The sequence below is a fragment of the Camelus bactrianus genome, chromosome 4 (genome assembly GCF_048773025.1).
Source record: "Camelus bactrianus isolate YW-2024 breed Bactrian camel chromosome 4, ASM4877302v1, whole genome shotgun sequence".
In the NCBI taxonomy this organism is placed as follows: Eukaryota; Metazoa; Chordata; class Mammalia; order Artiodactyla; family Camelidae; genus Camelus; species Camelus bactrianus.
In genome coordinates, this window is record NC_133542.1 from 37,665,053 (window position 1) to 37,682,418 (window position 17,366).

General features: G+C 37.8%; 1 protein-coding gene across 11 annotated transcripts in view; it reads left to right on the forward strand.

Moving 5' to 3' along the window:
• TMC1 (transmembrane channel like 1) overlaps positions 1 to 17,366 on the forward strand; it is a 314,121-nt gene that overhangs the window by 289,583 nt on the left and 7,172 nt on the right. For all 11 annotated transcript variants that reach the window (XM_074361703.1, XM_074361710.1, XM_074361704.1 and 8 more), the window contains 2 exons: positions 8,281 to 8,348; positions 12,916 to 13,155. In XM_074361703.1, the coding sequence (XP_074217804.1) occupies positions 8,281 to 8,348; positions 12,916 to 13,155 (308 nt within the window). The remainder of the gene's footprint in view (positions 1 to 8,280; positions 8,349 to 12,915; positions 13,156 to 17,366) is intronic.

The following is a 17,366-nucleotide window of genomic DNA, read 5'->3' on the forward strand; positions in this document are numbered from 1 at the left end:
AAAAAAAAAAAAAAAGACAAGTTCCTGTTTTAGGTCAGAGAGAGTGAATTTTCTTCCATATTACCCTTGGAAGACTCATCAGAGAGAAGCTCGGCAGCAAAACAAGTTTTAAAATATTGAGGTTGGATGATGGATCTCTGATACAGACCCTGTTATCACTGACCCGCCAGGTGGACAGCTTCCGCAGCTGAGTGCCTGCTAGGTACAAGGCATTATGAGCAAGCCTCTGCCGGCTGATAAGCCGACACAGAAATGTAGAAGTTGTAAGCCTAAGGGCGGGCTGCAAACGTGGGTCTGCAGGCTAGACGCAGCTGACAGATATTTTTCTTCTTTGGTTTACAGTGGGTTTTTAAAAAATGAGTTTTTATTTAAAAACTGGGAGTTTTACGTTAAAAAAAAAATGGATTTCTTGTTTTACTTGACATAAGATTTACCTGAGAGGCTTGACAACATTAGACCCATATTCGCACTCAGGAGAAAGTGGCCGGAGCTGAGGAATTACTGCCCACTTCGGGTGGAACATTCATTCACCAGTTCCTCACACTCTTTGCTACCCGTTAATCCTGCCAGCTCCCGTTGTCAACACAGAGGTGGAAATGTAACTGGAGAAACCACTGCTTTTCAACTTTTGTTGGAGGGGCAGGGCAGGGATCAACAGAAATGCAAAGACAGGACGGAGTAAGAGACATCTGAGCCAAGTCTCGAAGGAGGATCAGAAGTTTGAAAGATTGAGAAGGAGGAAAGCATTCTTAGTGGATGGACTGTGGAAGGCAGGGCCCAGCAGCTGGCAAGTACGGGCAGTGCAGGCAGAGATGCCGAAATCCCAAGTGGTGCTGTTTTAGAGCGGGAGAGGCTGATGAGAACGTTTCTCTGACATTCTGGGCTTCCTAATTGCCAGTATGAGTTCAGAGAGCACTTGTCATGAGGCAAAGGAGAACCTGAGACTGGCTGAAAAGATACTTTTAAGAATCCTTTCAGGAGCGAAAGAGAAAAATGTGTCCCCTTCTGCCACCAAAAAGAAAGTTTTTTTCCCTGAACTTTAAAAATAACACCAATTTATTGAAAAAAATCTAGAAAGGCCAGCATAAGCTAAATATGAAAATAAAAATTATAGATAATCCTACCACTTACAGCATTATTTATTTATTTAGATTATTTGAATCATATAGTATTAGTGTTTGTTTATATGTAGATGAACAAGTACTATAGATTTATATATAGTACTGTAGATTTTTTATAAATATATATATGTGTGTATATTTGTGTATAAATATATATACACACTTATTGACTAGTTACTTGCTTTTTTCACCCAACAGTGACCTTCCCTATGTTATTGACTGGGCTTCTATAACAGTTTTTAAATGGCTGTGTGATACTCTCCATATGAATGTACTATAGTTAATTTAGTTAGGTTTTTTTTGTTTGTTTTCAGTTAACTGTATCTAGTTTATTGTTATTATAATAAACAGTGTATTAACATTTATTTATATCCATGTAGATAAATAACTTCACAGATAAATCATAGTGGTATGTACAAATTATTTCCTTATGATAAATTTCTCTAAGTTGAATTGCTCAGTTGTAGAAAAGATACCTTTTAAAAAGTCCATTCACTTCTATTACAACAGCCAACCTCTGTAAAATTTAAACTCTACAATCTCCAGCATTATTTCCAGAGATCCATAGAATGTTAAGCTTAGGTGGAATTTTGACATAATTAGTCATGGTGATTTTATTTTGCAAAGGAAAAATTGAGAGACTATGAATTGAAATGAGTTGCCTAGTTTTATGTAGCCAGGGAATAAGTAAGGGCAACGAAGTATCCTTCTGGAAAAGCCATTATGTTAAATATACTGAATTTTATACTGGTTAAATCTGAGTAAATTGGGTGAAAAGTGATCCTATATATTTTTTCCAGTTATAAATTCATGGCCAGGTTATACTTCAATTAAAAAAAATAAAATAAATTCATGGCCAAACTATTATCACAATAAACCTATGAAGATGAATTCAGGTGGGAAAATTACTAGCTAGGAGCAGACAGTTAGACCATGTAATGTAAGTTAATCTTTCCTAGGGCTTCTCTGAGCATAGCAGATAGTTCTCAGTGTTTGTAAAGAGTTCACTGACTCATCGGAGTGGAATGGTTTGCTCCCAGGAAGGATTTTAACCACCCTGATTTGATAAAACTGCCCTGAAGCCTCTTGTAAACTCTTCGGGTTTTCTGTAATATTTCAGCAGAGAATGCCTTTACTTTCACTTTAATTTATGTTGACACCATCCTTACCATTTGTCAGTGAAGTGGAGAAATGCTATCTAAGAAGAAATGGGTTGACCACATGGCATTGGGTAAGAGTATGTTCAATCAAATTAAAACCTCAGCATCTTATTTAAAGTTACATTTTTCAATGAATATATGTTCATGTATAACTGAAAAATTGTGCTCTACATTGGAATTTGACACAATATTGTAAAATGACTATAATTCAATAAAGTTACATTTTTAAGGTGGTCCTTATTAAATTTGCATAAATGAAAAATATGGGAGATTTCCTTGAGATCTGATGAAGGAAGCTCAGGATTACCCATAAATAAGAGACATATGATTCACAGACTGTCAGAGTATATTCCTAATCATATTATATGGTATTAGAGTTTTATGTAGTGCTTACTGTGTGTTAGAACATCTACAAAATACTTTGTATATATAATTCTGTGTAACCATAACAGCAGTGCTATGAGGTAGGTAATATTTTCCTACTTTACAGTAAACTGAGGTTTAGAGATGTTTAATAATTTGCTCAAAGACATTTAACTGGTCAGTGATGAAGCTAGCACTGAAACCCACATCTGATCGACTTCAAAGCCATCAACCAGATTCCCGTCATATTGAATTTTCACTGTAATGCTTGCCCCTAGAAATTTCAAGGACTCTGCCAAAGCATGACTAATTCATGAGCCAATCCACAGCATTTGTGACTCAAGTGCTTAGATAATTTCTTGCTGTAGAATGGAATTAGCAGGAGGGACTGAGATACAGAATTAGGAGATGAACTGATATTCTCTATCTGGGAATGAGGTACTATTTAGCAGTCCAGGAAGATGGTATGATAAGGAGTCAATAAGAAGTCATGGGTATCCAGTGAAGGGGTAAGAATAAGGGGAAGGGGATGGAACAGGGTGGATTGGAATGGAGTCTATCTGCAGGCAAGTAGTGTTATAGTGCAGAGCCTGAGGTAGAAGAGGCTAGGATTTGTCCTGGGTGAGTAGTTCTCAAATTTGAAGATACATCAGGATGCCCTGAAGGCATATGAAAACACAGGGTTTCTGATTCAGTAGATCTGGGGTGGGCCTGAGAATTCACTAACAGGTTCCTAGGTGTTGATGCTGCTTCTGGTATGGGGACCACCTTGAGTGCCATTGCCCCAGAGCCAAAGGCCAGGCCAGCCTGCAGCTCTAAGTAGTATAATTCCAGCTGTGAGGAATGAGATTTGTGTGAAGAAAGTCGGACAGGTCATTACAATGACAGAATTATCTCTGAGATCCTGAATTGCATTTTACGATATCCAGAGGTTGATGGTTTGCCCCAAATAACCAAAGCAGCAGAGGGAGGATGGATTTTCTCAAGCTTTTTAGTCCAGTGAGCACCATATGTCTTTCTTCTGGGTAGATGACTGATTCTAGCCCACCACAAACAAAGGTCTAAAAATAAAACAGGATAATTTCCAGTGCCTTGACGGTTATGGTCCTCAGCCCAAATCCAAATGGGCTTCTCTGTTGCAGGCCCCTAAAAATCTTATTATGGATGAGCAGCTCTGAGGGACTTCATTACACTTATTCTATCTGAATCATTTCGTTATCTCAGGTTTCAAGAAAACCTGTTTTTCCCCAAGCATGATTTACCTTTAAGCTTTGTATATTTTAGAGGCAATTAAACAAACACTTTGCAAATTGGTTTACTCTTATTGTAATATTGGCTTAAAAATTTAAACTATGGTATAATTTCATATATTTAAAAACTCCACCTCTAAAAGAACGAGCCTTGAATTTTATACTCTGTGTGTATGTGTCTGCTTTCTTACATTTGTTTCCTTTTTAGAGTGGGAGTTTCTGAGTTTAGTGCATGGAGTATTAAATTCCATTTTTAAGAAGTTTACAGAGAAGCAGTTCTTTAATAACCGGGTCTAATTTTCAACCAATTACAGATTTTAAGTTAGAAAAGGACCTTAGAAATTATCTAGTTCAGAAGTAGGCAAACTTTCTCTGTAAAAGCTGAATGATAAGTAATTTTGCTTCTGTAGGTGTCTTACTACGATGTAATAAGAAATATATATATTTTGGACTTCATTCTGGTTCCTGGCCAGAGCTCCTAAAATCTTTGTAATCTCCTAAGTACTAAAAGTGATATGAACATCTCTTGCTCCTATATTTAGTCTTTAACCCTGGCTCTTGACAGAGTTCCCAAATTCCTCGGGGTGTCTTGGGTGAGAGGAGCATTATTCTAACAAGACAACTCTTGGTGGGCTCCTGGATAGCTTCAGGTTGGGGGCTGGTCAGCAGAAAGACATAACCATAATTAGAGGCTTGGAAATTTCAGCCTCATCCCCTTATCCTCCAGGGAGGAGAGAGAGGCTGGAGACTGAGTTAAAGATTGATTTTTTCTTTATGATGATGTCTCCATAAAAATCTCTGAACTGTGGGATTCGGAGGTCTTCCAGGTTGCTGGACACATGGAGGTGCTGGGAAGAGGGTGTGTCTAGAGAAGGCATGGAAACTCTGTACCTTTCCTTCATACTTTGTCCTGTGTATCTCTTCCATCTGGCTATCCTTGTATCCTTTTATAATATACCAGCAATCTACTAAATACACTGTTTTCCTGAGATCTGTGAGCTATTCTAACAAATGATCAAACCTGAGAAGGGAGTCCTGAGAATCTCCAGTTTATAGCCAGCCAGTCAGTATAGGCGACAACCTGGGTTTTCAATTAATGTCTGAAGTGGGAGCAGTCTTGTGGGACTGAGACCTTAACCTGTGGGATCTGTGCTAACTCCGATAGTTAGTGTCAGAATTGAGTTAAATTGTAGGACATCCAGTTGATAGCCACAGAAAGTTGGGGAAATGCTTGGTTTGGGGGAAAAAAACCCACACATCTGTGTCAGAAGTATCATCAGTCGAGTATAGTCATAGAGGAAAACAAGTGGCCTTCCTTGCAGCAGGCCATATGGTCTATGTTGTAACTATCAAACTCCAGTTTTAGTCCCAAACAGCAACAGAAAACACATAAATGAATGCATGTTGCTATATTCTAATAAAACTTTATTTACAAAAATAGGTGGTGGTCCAGATTTGGCCATAAAGCACCGACCCCTGATCCAGTTCATTTCATTAATTTATGTGAGGCCTGAATTGATCAGTGACTGGCTCTGCTCACACAACTAGGAAATGGTGGGGCAAAGTCTGATACTCAGATCTGAATCCCAGACGAGTGTCTGTACCACAAAACCACTTGGCACAGTAGGGCTACCTTCTACCCTTTGTCTGCATCAGATCAATTTATGCATCAAAGATTTTATCCCTCCAGCTGCCCCTGCTGCACACGCAGTATGAAGCCAGGGATTCCTAGTGTGTCCTTTGTGCTTTTTCAGTCACCTGGTTATAAAAATACCTCATCTCAAATGGCCTTTAGGAAGTTTATGTGCTTGTGAGAATAAAAGAACTGTACTTCTAAAAGGTGGAATTTTTTTTTTTTTTCATTTTCCATAGTTTGTTGGGCTAAATCTGACACTCTTCTAAAGAGGCCAGGGTTGAAGGTTTGATTCTCAAATGGACACAGAAAAGAGCCGTTCCAAGGCCACAGATGGTGCAGGCCACTGACTGAGCATTTGTCACATGTGATCTCACAGGGCTCAGGAGAAAGGGGGGTGACCCAGAGCAAAGGCTCCCTGGGAAATAGAGAGACTCAGAGCTAACGTTTCTCCTGATTAGAAGCAATTCCTTTTCTTTATTTTCCATGAAGGACACGTGCATTTCATGGTTGATTTTAGAACAAAAACTGTCAACCGAACCTCTTTGCATCTTATGAACATTAAGCTTCTAGATGATCTGCAAACTAAGTGAAACACCTTGTATATTCTTTAGTAGTATCTTGAGTGAATTTATGTTGAAATCATCTGGGCCATCTTTGTCCTGCTTAATATATAGAGTTATTTATTATTTCATTATGTATCATCTTATTATGTCTTATTATTTAACCATTCTTGTTATGTCAGACTTGCCATTTACTCCCTGAATCTGTTACAAGGCACATCAGCCATAATTTTCAGTTGACTAGGAAAATCCTGCTGCCTTTCGGGAGGTGACAAAATTGATGCTTGGATTCAAGAATTCTTTTTTTTCAAATTTTTTTTTTATTGAAGTGTAGTTGATATACAATGTTAGTTTCAGATGTACAGCAAAGCGATTCAGTTATACATATACAGACACACATATATATATATTTTTCAGATTCTTTCCTATTATGTGTTACTATAAGAAATTGAATATATTTCCCTGTGCTATACAGGGTAGGTCCTTATTGTTTACCTATTTTTATGTATAGTAATGTGTATCTGTGAATCCTAAACTCCTTATTCCTCCCCAGCCCTTTCCCCTTTGATAGCCATAGTTAGTTTTCTATGTCTGTGAGTCTATTTTTGGTTTGTAAAGTAAGATTTGTATCAGTATTTTTTAGATTCCACATATAAGTGATATCATATGACATTGGTCTTTCTCTGTCTGACTTATTTCACTTAATATGGTATTCTCTAGATCCATCCATGTTCCTGCAAATAGCATTATTTCATAAGAATTCTTGAGGCAGAGTGTTCAAACATTATGATAGATTTTTGGGGGTTCCAAATCAGAGACCTGTTCTGTCTGTTTACAGATACATTTTGAGGTTCTTGGGTTTAAGAAGAATAGAGACACTCTCAGGTGTGCATGTGTGGGTATGTTTGTGCGTGTATGTTGTGCTGTGTGTATATGTGTTTGCTGGGGAGGGAGTTACTCTGAAAATATATACGGTCTGAAGCCACACCTGCAGATGTCAGGATCAGGGTCAGTAATCTGGTCCTGCCACTCTATTACTTTCTCCGTCATGGTCTTCCTGGTCCTCTCACTTTGTATTTTTTGCTGTTCTCTTTTCCCCTTGTTACCAGTTAGTCCTCTTCCTGATTGATTATTCCCTAGCTCAAATTAAATAGGAGCCACTCTTATTGTCTTTGCTAATGAGCATTACTCCACTGGTAGAGCTTTCCTGTAGGATTCCACTGGTAGAGCTTTCCTGTAGGATGCCTAATGTGTCGCCAGGAAGTCTTTGGACGAGTCACCCTAGTACAGATGCCCACCTCAGTTCCGACTGGTGGCCCCTCCGTACACGGAATAGCCTGGTGCTGCTGCCCTGAGCAGGACGGCATCATCTAGGAGACAAACACTGGACACTGAGTTGAATAACTTCTTAAATTTTTGTTGTATTTCTCTACTTTTTAAAAGAAATTCACATTTTTTTGTTGAAAAATATTTTAAATATGCAAAACTTACAGAAGAAAATAAAAAGCATAATCCACCTCCCACGTATAACAACTCTTACTTTTACCGACCCCTTTTAAGCCGTTATTTTATGCATGGTTCCATATTGAGTTGAAAAATAATGAATGTGTAGAATAATGAATGTTTACATAGTTTGTGTGTAACATTAGAGCATAGTTTTCTCTTGGGTCTGTAAATATCCTTCCAACAATGACTGTAACTAACTGCAATATATTATCCTAGCATAGTTATACTGTACTTACTTAACTGATGTTGGACATTTAGATGGTTTCATCTCTGCTTCTTAAAACTTGTCAGCATTTAAGATTACTTTGTTAAATTTCTAGAAGTAGATTTTCAGGGTCGAAGAGAAAAGTTTTTGTTTTTTGTTTTCTTTACAGCTTTTCACATGTGCTGTCAAATTGTTTTCTAAACATTTGCTCCAAGTTGTACTGTTACCAGCAGCCTATAAGAGCCTCTCACCACACTTCCACAGCATCAAATGACAGCATTTTAAAATGTTTTACTGTTTTTTTTAAAGATGCTTTAAGATGCTTTATTATCTATTTATCACTATTTATCATTGATTATTCTGCTGTTGTTACTGCAAGAAAGCAGTTAAGAGTCTAGCTATATAGAAATATGAAACACTTGCCTTTCAATTTTCACCATTTGAGATGCTAATCCAATGAATGTCCGTGTCTCCTCTAGCCTTCATACACTGAATTTGACATCAGTGGCAATGTCCTCGCTCTGATCTTCAATCAAGGCATGATCTGGTAGGCCAGTGGCGGGCAGTTTATCACTTGTAGAAAAACCTCCAAGATCATTATTGCATAGAGCACTGTAGCCTGGTGTCAGAGGAGTCCACAGTCTGTGTCAAACTCAACATTTGTCTTTGTGAAGTGAATGGCTATGAAGAGTTTACATTTTTTCCCGTATTTTCAATCTTAAGTCTCAAAGGCATCTGCCTGTTTTGCAGAGCATGCCTTCTTCAAATACTGGGAGTCTATGTTCTGGCTCCTAGATTATTTGAAGGCTTTTTATAATTTTATATCCTTTGATGCTAGTATCTAACAGTGAAACATTCATAATCTCATTACCACGTGTTAAGAATGAAAGAAATTGCACAACACTGTAAATCAACTGTACTTCAATTTAAAAAAAAAAAAGGAATGAAAGAAATTAATGTAGGGCCTTTCTGAGAAACTGATTTTATTTGTCATCACTATTGAATATATTTTAAATGGAATTTACAGCTACTTTAAAAAATACTATCTTACCAAATCCAATAGTTCACAGAGATTAAATACATGTTATAGGAAGGTTTAGTTAGAAATAAGATCTTTGTTTTATAACTTGTTTCTTGGGGCCATTTGCACTTCAGAATTATTTCTTTTGATGTACAAAGGATTGTCATATCTTTTATGAAATGAAAGCATTTTCACTGCAAACTCTGACAGGTTAAAATGAGTTGATACAGCAGAAACCATTTTTGACTTCAGAAATTGAATCATAGCATGGGATTCATCTGGGAACAATGCGTCTTGAAAATCTGTCACTCTTAAGTAAGAACACCCCAACCCATAAACAGTTACAGCTGAGACTTTTTATCCTATTGACACGTGTCTAACATTGAGCCACCGACCACACCATTGTCCTAAGGACAAGTACTCGTTACTAGGCTCAGTTTTTGGACAAGCTTCATCCATTACTCAAGTCTTTCAACCTTAGCTGGCCTTTGCAAGTTATGGCTTATGTGTCCAGAAAGTCATTAAATGCATCCTTTCTCCTCAGGCAGGGAGAAAAGTCAGGGTGGCCCAACGTGTGACTGTCGACAGGTATCGCTCCTGGATCTTTCATTTCCTGTAGGGGATTCTGCCGTCATGGCAGAAAACGGCTTACTCTGCTTTTGGAGTAATGAGAAACCACTGCCTTGAATCCGTTTTAAAACTCCCTGGCTCTTACACAGAGTGTAATAAATCCCTCAGGCCTGGTGGGCACCATTTGTGCAGGCATATGTTGCATGTCTATCCCTTGTTCTTTCATAGTGAAGACAACAGACTGGCCTAGAAATTTGTTTCCATTGTCAGCAGAGCTCTTGTAACAGTGTCCTAATTGATTTCACGTGTAATTTTGCAACTATTTAGTCCACTCTTTTCCCTGTTGAAATTTTTAAATATCTAAAACATCTTCCCCAGTTCTCTCAGGGGCAGACCTATTATCAAAATCTCCACGGCATCATTACCCTATCCCTTTCCATGTATTCATCCTTCAGATGTTGGTCAAATCTTGCTTCCAGTTAGTTTGAAAAGGAGTTTAGAAAATGATTGTGTTTTCTGAATGTACAAAGATATTCACACACTTCCCAGTGTTCCAGAAGCAAAATAACTCTTATTCACCTTCAAGTCGACCCTTTGTACAAATGGTCTTTTCTCAACTCCCAGAAAGTTGGTGAGGGAGTAGAGATGTGGTGTGGTGGGGGAGGTGTGGGGTGTGTGTAACCCAAGTTAGTAGGCTCCCTTGTACCAGGCTGCTCACACATGGTAGTCCACTATTTTATGAGGCATGAAGATCTGATTCCTGAGTTTGGCCATTTTCTACAGAAATGATGAAAATAGTAGGGAGATTTTGTGTTTAATTTTAGTGGTTTGTAAATGGAGACATTCAGTAACTGCTTTAGGAGTTTCTGACTAGTGGAGGTTATGTACATTGATGTTATTAAAGTCAAACATTTATAGATAAACTCCATTTTGTTATGAATTGTCTGATATGATCAGTAAAACCTTATATTACACATGTGTTTTTAAACAGGCAGCATAGGTTTTGTCACCATATTTTTAAATGAGGGAAGCACATTGTATCTCTGCCGTTTCACAGCAGGATATAGAGGAAGCACAGTGAGAAAGAAGATGGGTTTGGACGTTGTGCTGTCTCCTGTATCTCCCTGCCAGTCTTGTCACTCTCCGCTACCTCATTTTCTCAGTTGATCAAATGTGAATAATTTACCTGACACATACCATGTCACTGGAGTAATAAGGAGAGCTAAATAAAAGCAGCTTTCATTTGCTTTGATCTTCTTGGAAGAAAAGCATTTTATAAGGCTAAGGTATTACAGTGATCTTTGACTGACAGATGGTGGGATCAGTTCTGGGTAAGGGACTTAGGGAGCTGAGCTGATTAGTGAGTCACATGCGAAGATAGGATGAGCCCTAAGATTCAGATACCACTGTGCCAGGATCCTTTTTTCTAGGTTAAGGTTCTTGAGTCATTTGTTCAAAATGCCTGTGTGATATTTATTGTGAAATTCTGAGACTTCTTTATCTGCAGATGCACTTACATATACAGGTGTACATATGTGTGCCTACAGATAAATGAAGCATGCCTATATATAGGTACACATATATGTGGCTTTAGGAAAGTTTAGTTCTTGCATTATGTGCAACATTGTGTCTTAGGGTAGACGAGGTTGTGCGGCAATTAAATACAAATCTTAGTGGCTTAAGAAAGGAAATATTTATTTCTTGTGTAGTCCGTATGTCCAATGTGGGTTGGTAGCGGACTCTGCTCCTGTCAGTTACCCTCACTATGGAATCATGGACTATGACAGAGCAGGATCCGTCTGGAACATCACTGGTCAGAGCAGCAGAGAGAGACAAGAACAAAACCCCCCACAGCACTATTAAAGTTTCACCAATAGGGAGACACTTCATTTTTATCTCTATTTCATTGGCCAAAACGAATCACATGGCCAAGCCTGACTTTTAGAAGGGAGCAAGCATGATCATCTGCAAGCATATTACACTGCAGATATTGGCATTTGGGAATAGAATCTAGTGCTCGGTAATCCTGACCCCTCAGCTGGGACTTGTCACTCACTCACTTGCTCACGTTTCTGTGGCTCCAGGTTCCCTCTTGCTGTCTTGTAACCAGGATACACAGTGTTGTTCCAAAGTTTATCCTCATTTAAAAAAATTAATAAACTTTGTATCTTAGAGAAGTTTTAGGTTCACAGCAAAATTGGGTGGATAATACAGAGTCCTCATACCCACTTCCCCGCCATGTGTGCGGCCTCTCCCACTGCTGACATCCTCCACCACAGTGTACATTTCTTGTAATCAATGAACCTATATGGACAAATCATTATCACCTGAAGTCCATACCATTAAAAAAAAATAGCTTAACTTTCTACAAAGTCTCTGGACATTTCAGTATGTTAAAATATTTTTCAGATCTGTGGTATGGAATCTTATCACCAAGACAACCCAAAATGTAGCAATATTCCACTTTTCAATGAAATGTTTGAATGTTGGTTCTACAAATTGAATTACAGCAGAAACTAATTTCTTCATCTAACTCAACTCCCCCATAATATACCAAATTTACATTGGATTGGTTAAAATAATTATTCTGCATAACCAGGAAGTATAAATTGCTAACCCTAACTAGAATAGCTGAGGGCTTTATTTATAACTGGGGCAGTTTAAAAGACAGGACTCTGCTTATACTTCTATAATAAGTATACATGTATCCTCTTTTTTAGTTTTGGGCTAATAAATTGCCACTAATGTGGCTTTATGGTGCTAATGTGTTAGCACCATGAAATAAAACTGAAATTCGTTTGGTTGAAGTAACCACTGAAGTCATCAAGTAAAAGTGACCTCACTGAAATAAATAAACTAAACAAACTAAATTAAATGGGTGTGTTGAATTTTCATCTCAAAAACACATAAGACTTGTAATCAATTATCAACAAAACAGTCTTATTAGGCACAAATACACAATTCCCATCAGCTCTAAAACACCATAATAGCCACAAATAGAAAATAACATCAGAAAAATTTATTTTAACTTTTTCTCTTTCATGAAGCAAAAGTGAGTTAGCCATGACAAAATAATCCATATGTGCAGTTTATTTGAATAGAATGGATGGTTTTAAGGGTCAATTATTTTAAAAAGTTAAATTTTTAGCTATATTAATCAATGATATGAATATTAGTGGAAAGTAAATTTATTTTAGAAGTAGAAGAGGAAAGTAAAACAAATGGAATATATTGTTTGCTCTGTTGTAGTTTAAATTTACCGATGACAAGCACATATAGATAGTTACCAGCGTAATTTCTATTGAAAGAATTGTATATACAGTACTCGCAATAGTGGGGAAGATGGTGAAATGTGTACAGGAGATGGAAATAGATTCGTTAAGTTCATTAGCGTAAAGAGGTTATGTGATTGAAAGTGGCAGTACATTTTCTGCCTTTAGCAAATAAGCATGATGTAAAATAAACAGTGAGTTTGTGAGGGAGTGAAGCTCCATGTTGAGCAGAGATCTGTTTTTCTTTCTAGGATGGGCTCCTTCTTCGCTCCCAGCCTCCCAGGCATCAACATCCTTCGGCTCCACACATCCATGTACTTCCAGTGCTGGGCTGTGATGTGCTGCAACGTTCCTGAGGCCAGGGTCTTCAAAGCTTCCAGATCAAATAACTTCTACCTGGGAATGCTCTTGCTCATCCTCTTCCTGTCCACCATGCCCGTCCTGTACATGATCGTATCCCTCCCACCATCTTTTGATTGTGGCCCCTTCAGGTTCTTGCCTTTGCAATTCCGTTTGGGCATAGTTTTCTTTCAGGGGTGGAGGTGGGAGTGGTCACTCATTGTATATAAAAGTTTTGTTTTTGTTTCTTTCCAACAATGACATTTTGGACTGTAGGACAGATCTTTTGGGTATTCAGGCTCCTTATATGACATGGAAATTCATCTGTTTTTTCATTTGGCAATCATAAAAGGGAAAATAATTTAATTGCTCAAGGCTCTGCCTGGGTAAAATATGTGCAATGAATCTGAGCTATTTCCATATGAGAAGATAGGAGCGAACAAGTCTGATTACGTTAGTCTGGATGTGCACGTTTTCTTGATGCTAGGTCATCACATTCAGACATTGGAAGCTATTGCTACTTCAGAGAGAGACACAAAGAGAGAAAGAAAAAAAGAGGGAGAGAAAAAAAAAAAGGAAAGAAAAAGAGATTACTTCACAAACTACTCAGGAAAATGGGATCATTATTAGATCATAATAATTATAAAGAGGGTCACATAATTTATAATCGAAATTCTACATGCTAGTAAAAAATTAAGGATGTTCCTCATGTATACTCCTCAAATAACAAGGTTAAGTCACTCAAGTCAGTAGTAAAGAGTCAAGAAGGCTCTTTGGTCCAAACTAGAAATGTACTTTTCTACAGTTCTGTATCACAGGGTTCCTTCTGTGAAATTTATCAAGAGAGCAGTCTCCAGGATCTGGAGGATTGAGATTTTTAAAGGGCCTTAGACATGAATCTACCACAAGTCCCCCCCAAGAATCTCTGCAGTTGAGTCACTGATCAGCATGCATTTGAGTTATTTCTACTTTTCAGTAAGGAAATGCGAAAATGAAAAGCCATGTGAATGACAAGCATGATGCAATAATGGATGTATATAATTTCCTCTTCATGCTGTCAGACCCAAGTTATTAAAGGCAGAAGGTTCGTTGCCCACAGACTTAAGTATAAAAGAGGCATTTTCACTCTAATAATAGTCTGAGTCATTATTTCTTTACTGAAAAAGAAAAAAAGTAAACGTTAAGCCTGCTGATAGGGCAAAAACAGCTGAAGTTTTGTCCTCCATTTTCAGGAAGCTGAAGTTGACAAGTCCTGTTCCCCCGCCCCACCCTACTGGGCTGAAATAAATAATGCAGACAGTGACATCTGGAGGCTAAATATAAAATTGCAGTTTTGAAAAGAGTGATCGATTAAAATAAATTACCCACACAACTAAATATCCAGGATAAGTTTTAGATGTGCTTTTAACTTTTTAATTGGAAGTCATTCCTTCTCAGAAAACTTATCAAAGGATCTTAGCTGTCTGCAAGGGAAGCCCCACAAGGTTAACATGGAGCTGGATGGTGTTTATGCATTACTATTAAAAATATAATTGAGCTAGCATGTACAATGACTGCACATTTTAGCTTTTTGAGCCCCAGATCCTTTCCGCTCTTTAAATCACACTGAGTTACTACGATTTTAATGAATAAAAATTAACCCCTATCTAAGGCATAGTATCTGATTTTGACCAACTGTTTCCTATTTGGCAAGCTTAGGCAAATTTACAGCATGTATATCTCTACTTTGAGACCAAGGAAATTTAAGTATTTTCAGTAGAATATTGGGAAAGGGGTATCTCTGTCTTATTTAGATAGTCTGTTTTTTCCTGTCAGTTTCCTCATTTTGGAGCAAAAGAATGTATACTTGGTTTATTCTTGGGGTTTTAAAGTTTAAAGGGTTGTTCTGCCTTGGTAGTGAGGTGAGAAAACATGTATTTGTAGGAACCTCTTGGCTTGCCATCCTCAGAGACACTGAGTTTGAGGTGGTTTGCCCAGCCTGCCTGGTGAAGGGTGTCTGACCCTGCTTGGCACCTAGGAAGGCACTAAACTGGTACACATGCATTTGAGGTAGGTTAGTGGGGACACCACAGTGAGGGCCAGTCACTCCCAGATACAGCTATGTTTTCAGGTAAGGTGGCTACAATACCTTAGGAGACCCATTCTGCAAAGCAATCTGATGAGCTATTCTAGCTTGTTCTTGTTCATAAGAACTGGCTAAGGTGGGTGAATTTCCCAGAAAATTATTCCAATAGGCTATTAAGTGCCTTTACCTTAACAGTTTGGCAATTTAAAAACTATTTCTTTGGTGTCCAGAGGAAGAAAATTCTAATTGCTCCACCCGATTTCCTGACACTCACTGTTTTTCCCCCAGCCCCTCACTAATAATTCTGAACACTTTATAATTCTCTAGTCCTCACACACCTCCCAGCTAACATTATGGTAATTGTATTTTTATGTATTTTCATCTTACTGCAAAGGTAATTTGTGTTTATCCCAGAAAACCTGGAAATTATAGAAACATTTTCACATGAAAATAAACTCTTTCCATAACCCCAAAGACCTGAAATAATAATTCTTAATATTTCGGCATTTTGTATTCTGATCTTTTTGTGCAGATTTTACAAATAATTGCAATCATATAATATGTACAGGTTTATATTATATTGTGACACTGCTATTATACTAGTTTGCAATTATATTTTATGTGTCTATTTTTCATAATAGTGTAGCTGACTTCTAGAGGTTGGGAACAGAATACTTTCATCTCTATAAGTCCAAACACAGTAGAGTGTTGGCCAATAATTTGAATTAATTGGTTCAATTAATTAATTGACTTATTTGAATCAATTATTAGTGAAGAATGACGGCTTATTGCGCACTAAGCACTAAAGGAGATGTGAGGGTTCATTGGGCATCAATTCTGGTCTTGTGGACTTTTCAGTCTGACTGAAAAGACAGACATAGACTGTTCTGGTCTAGGGTGGACGGAGCTGTGCCCAGGGAGAGCTGTAGATTAAGTTCAGTAGCATTTCACTGGACTGTATAGTCACAACAGGCTGGAAAGGACTTCTGGGAATAAGGTGAAGTGGCACACTTTGATTAACCTGTCAGGAAAAGGGATACGGTCAGGATTTGTAGATGCTTCTATAGTTTGTATATTATAAAAGATCTGGACTCCTAGCGAGAGACCTGACCTGGGAAAGGCACCCAAGGATCCCCAGAGATGCTGACAGTTTCACATTCTTATGTACTGGATGCAAAGCAGACTTTTGTGGGTAGGGATTATATTGTAAAATTCCAGTTCCCCCATTCTGACATTCATCAGCCACAGCACTAGAGGCCAGAGAAGGGAGGGTGGGCTGTCTTATCATTTCTCATCCTCTTTGCCTACTTCATTACTCTGGCTATATTCTATATGTCAAGGTGATGCATGGCCAGCTAGAATGGATGAAGAAAAAGAAACCTTAGTGGAATAAGTTGATATAATCTTAAATTTTTGGTAACCTTCATTTCCCCTTAGGTATCCTAGGTCTTGCTAATTAGTGTGTAGATTTATAATTTGTGAAGTAAAATTTATACCTCTGTAGTCCAGTGACTCCCGTCAAGATACTTGAAGTCACTCTAAGTCTATTAAAAGATACTATTAGATCAGGAGAAAAAATCTGATCTGGAAGTTGTGGGTCAGGTTCATTTAGTAGTTCACAATGGTCAATATAAGGGTCCAAAAACCAAAGTGAAACCAAAATATTTTACTCAGTGTTGTGCCAACTTTTATTCTCAAGATGCATACAACTTGGTGATAAACAGTCCAGTATCTTTTCTGAAAATTACATCTTTTCATAGTAGAGTCAATATGCTTCTATAGAAAAGTAACTTGGCATGATGGATATTACTTTATAATTCTGAATATTGTATACTAAGTTAAGACAGACCTCCTGCTCTCATTTCCCTAGTTTATAGGGACTGAGAACAAACTCACCAAGTCCTTTGCTTTTTAGACTTGTTTTTTCTTCCTATTTTCTATTCATAGCAGTGGAACTGAGCTGGTACTCATTAGGGCCTGTTGAAAAGAAATACTGAGAAAGGATTCAGCATTCAGTATGGTGACCCAGTAATAGCCCTGATGAAAGAGGTCTGGTGGAAAATGAGATAGAAGCTATAGCATGGAAAGAGCTATTGGATTATTTGTGGATTTTATTTCATTAAGCTATTCCTTATGCTCATTTCCAAGGCTAATTTAAAAAACCTGAGTACACTATTTATTCAGCCCAAAGAGAGTGTTCTGGCTGAGGGGTAGTCTTATGAGCTATTTATACAGTATATTTTCATACATACATAATATATATATTCTATATATTTGTTCCCAAGTAACCTGAATCTC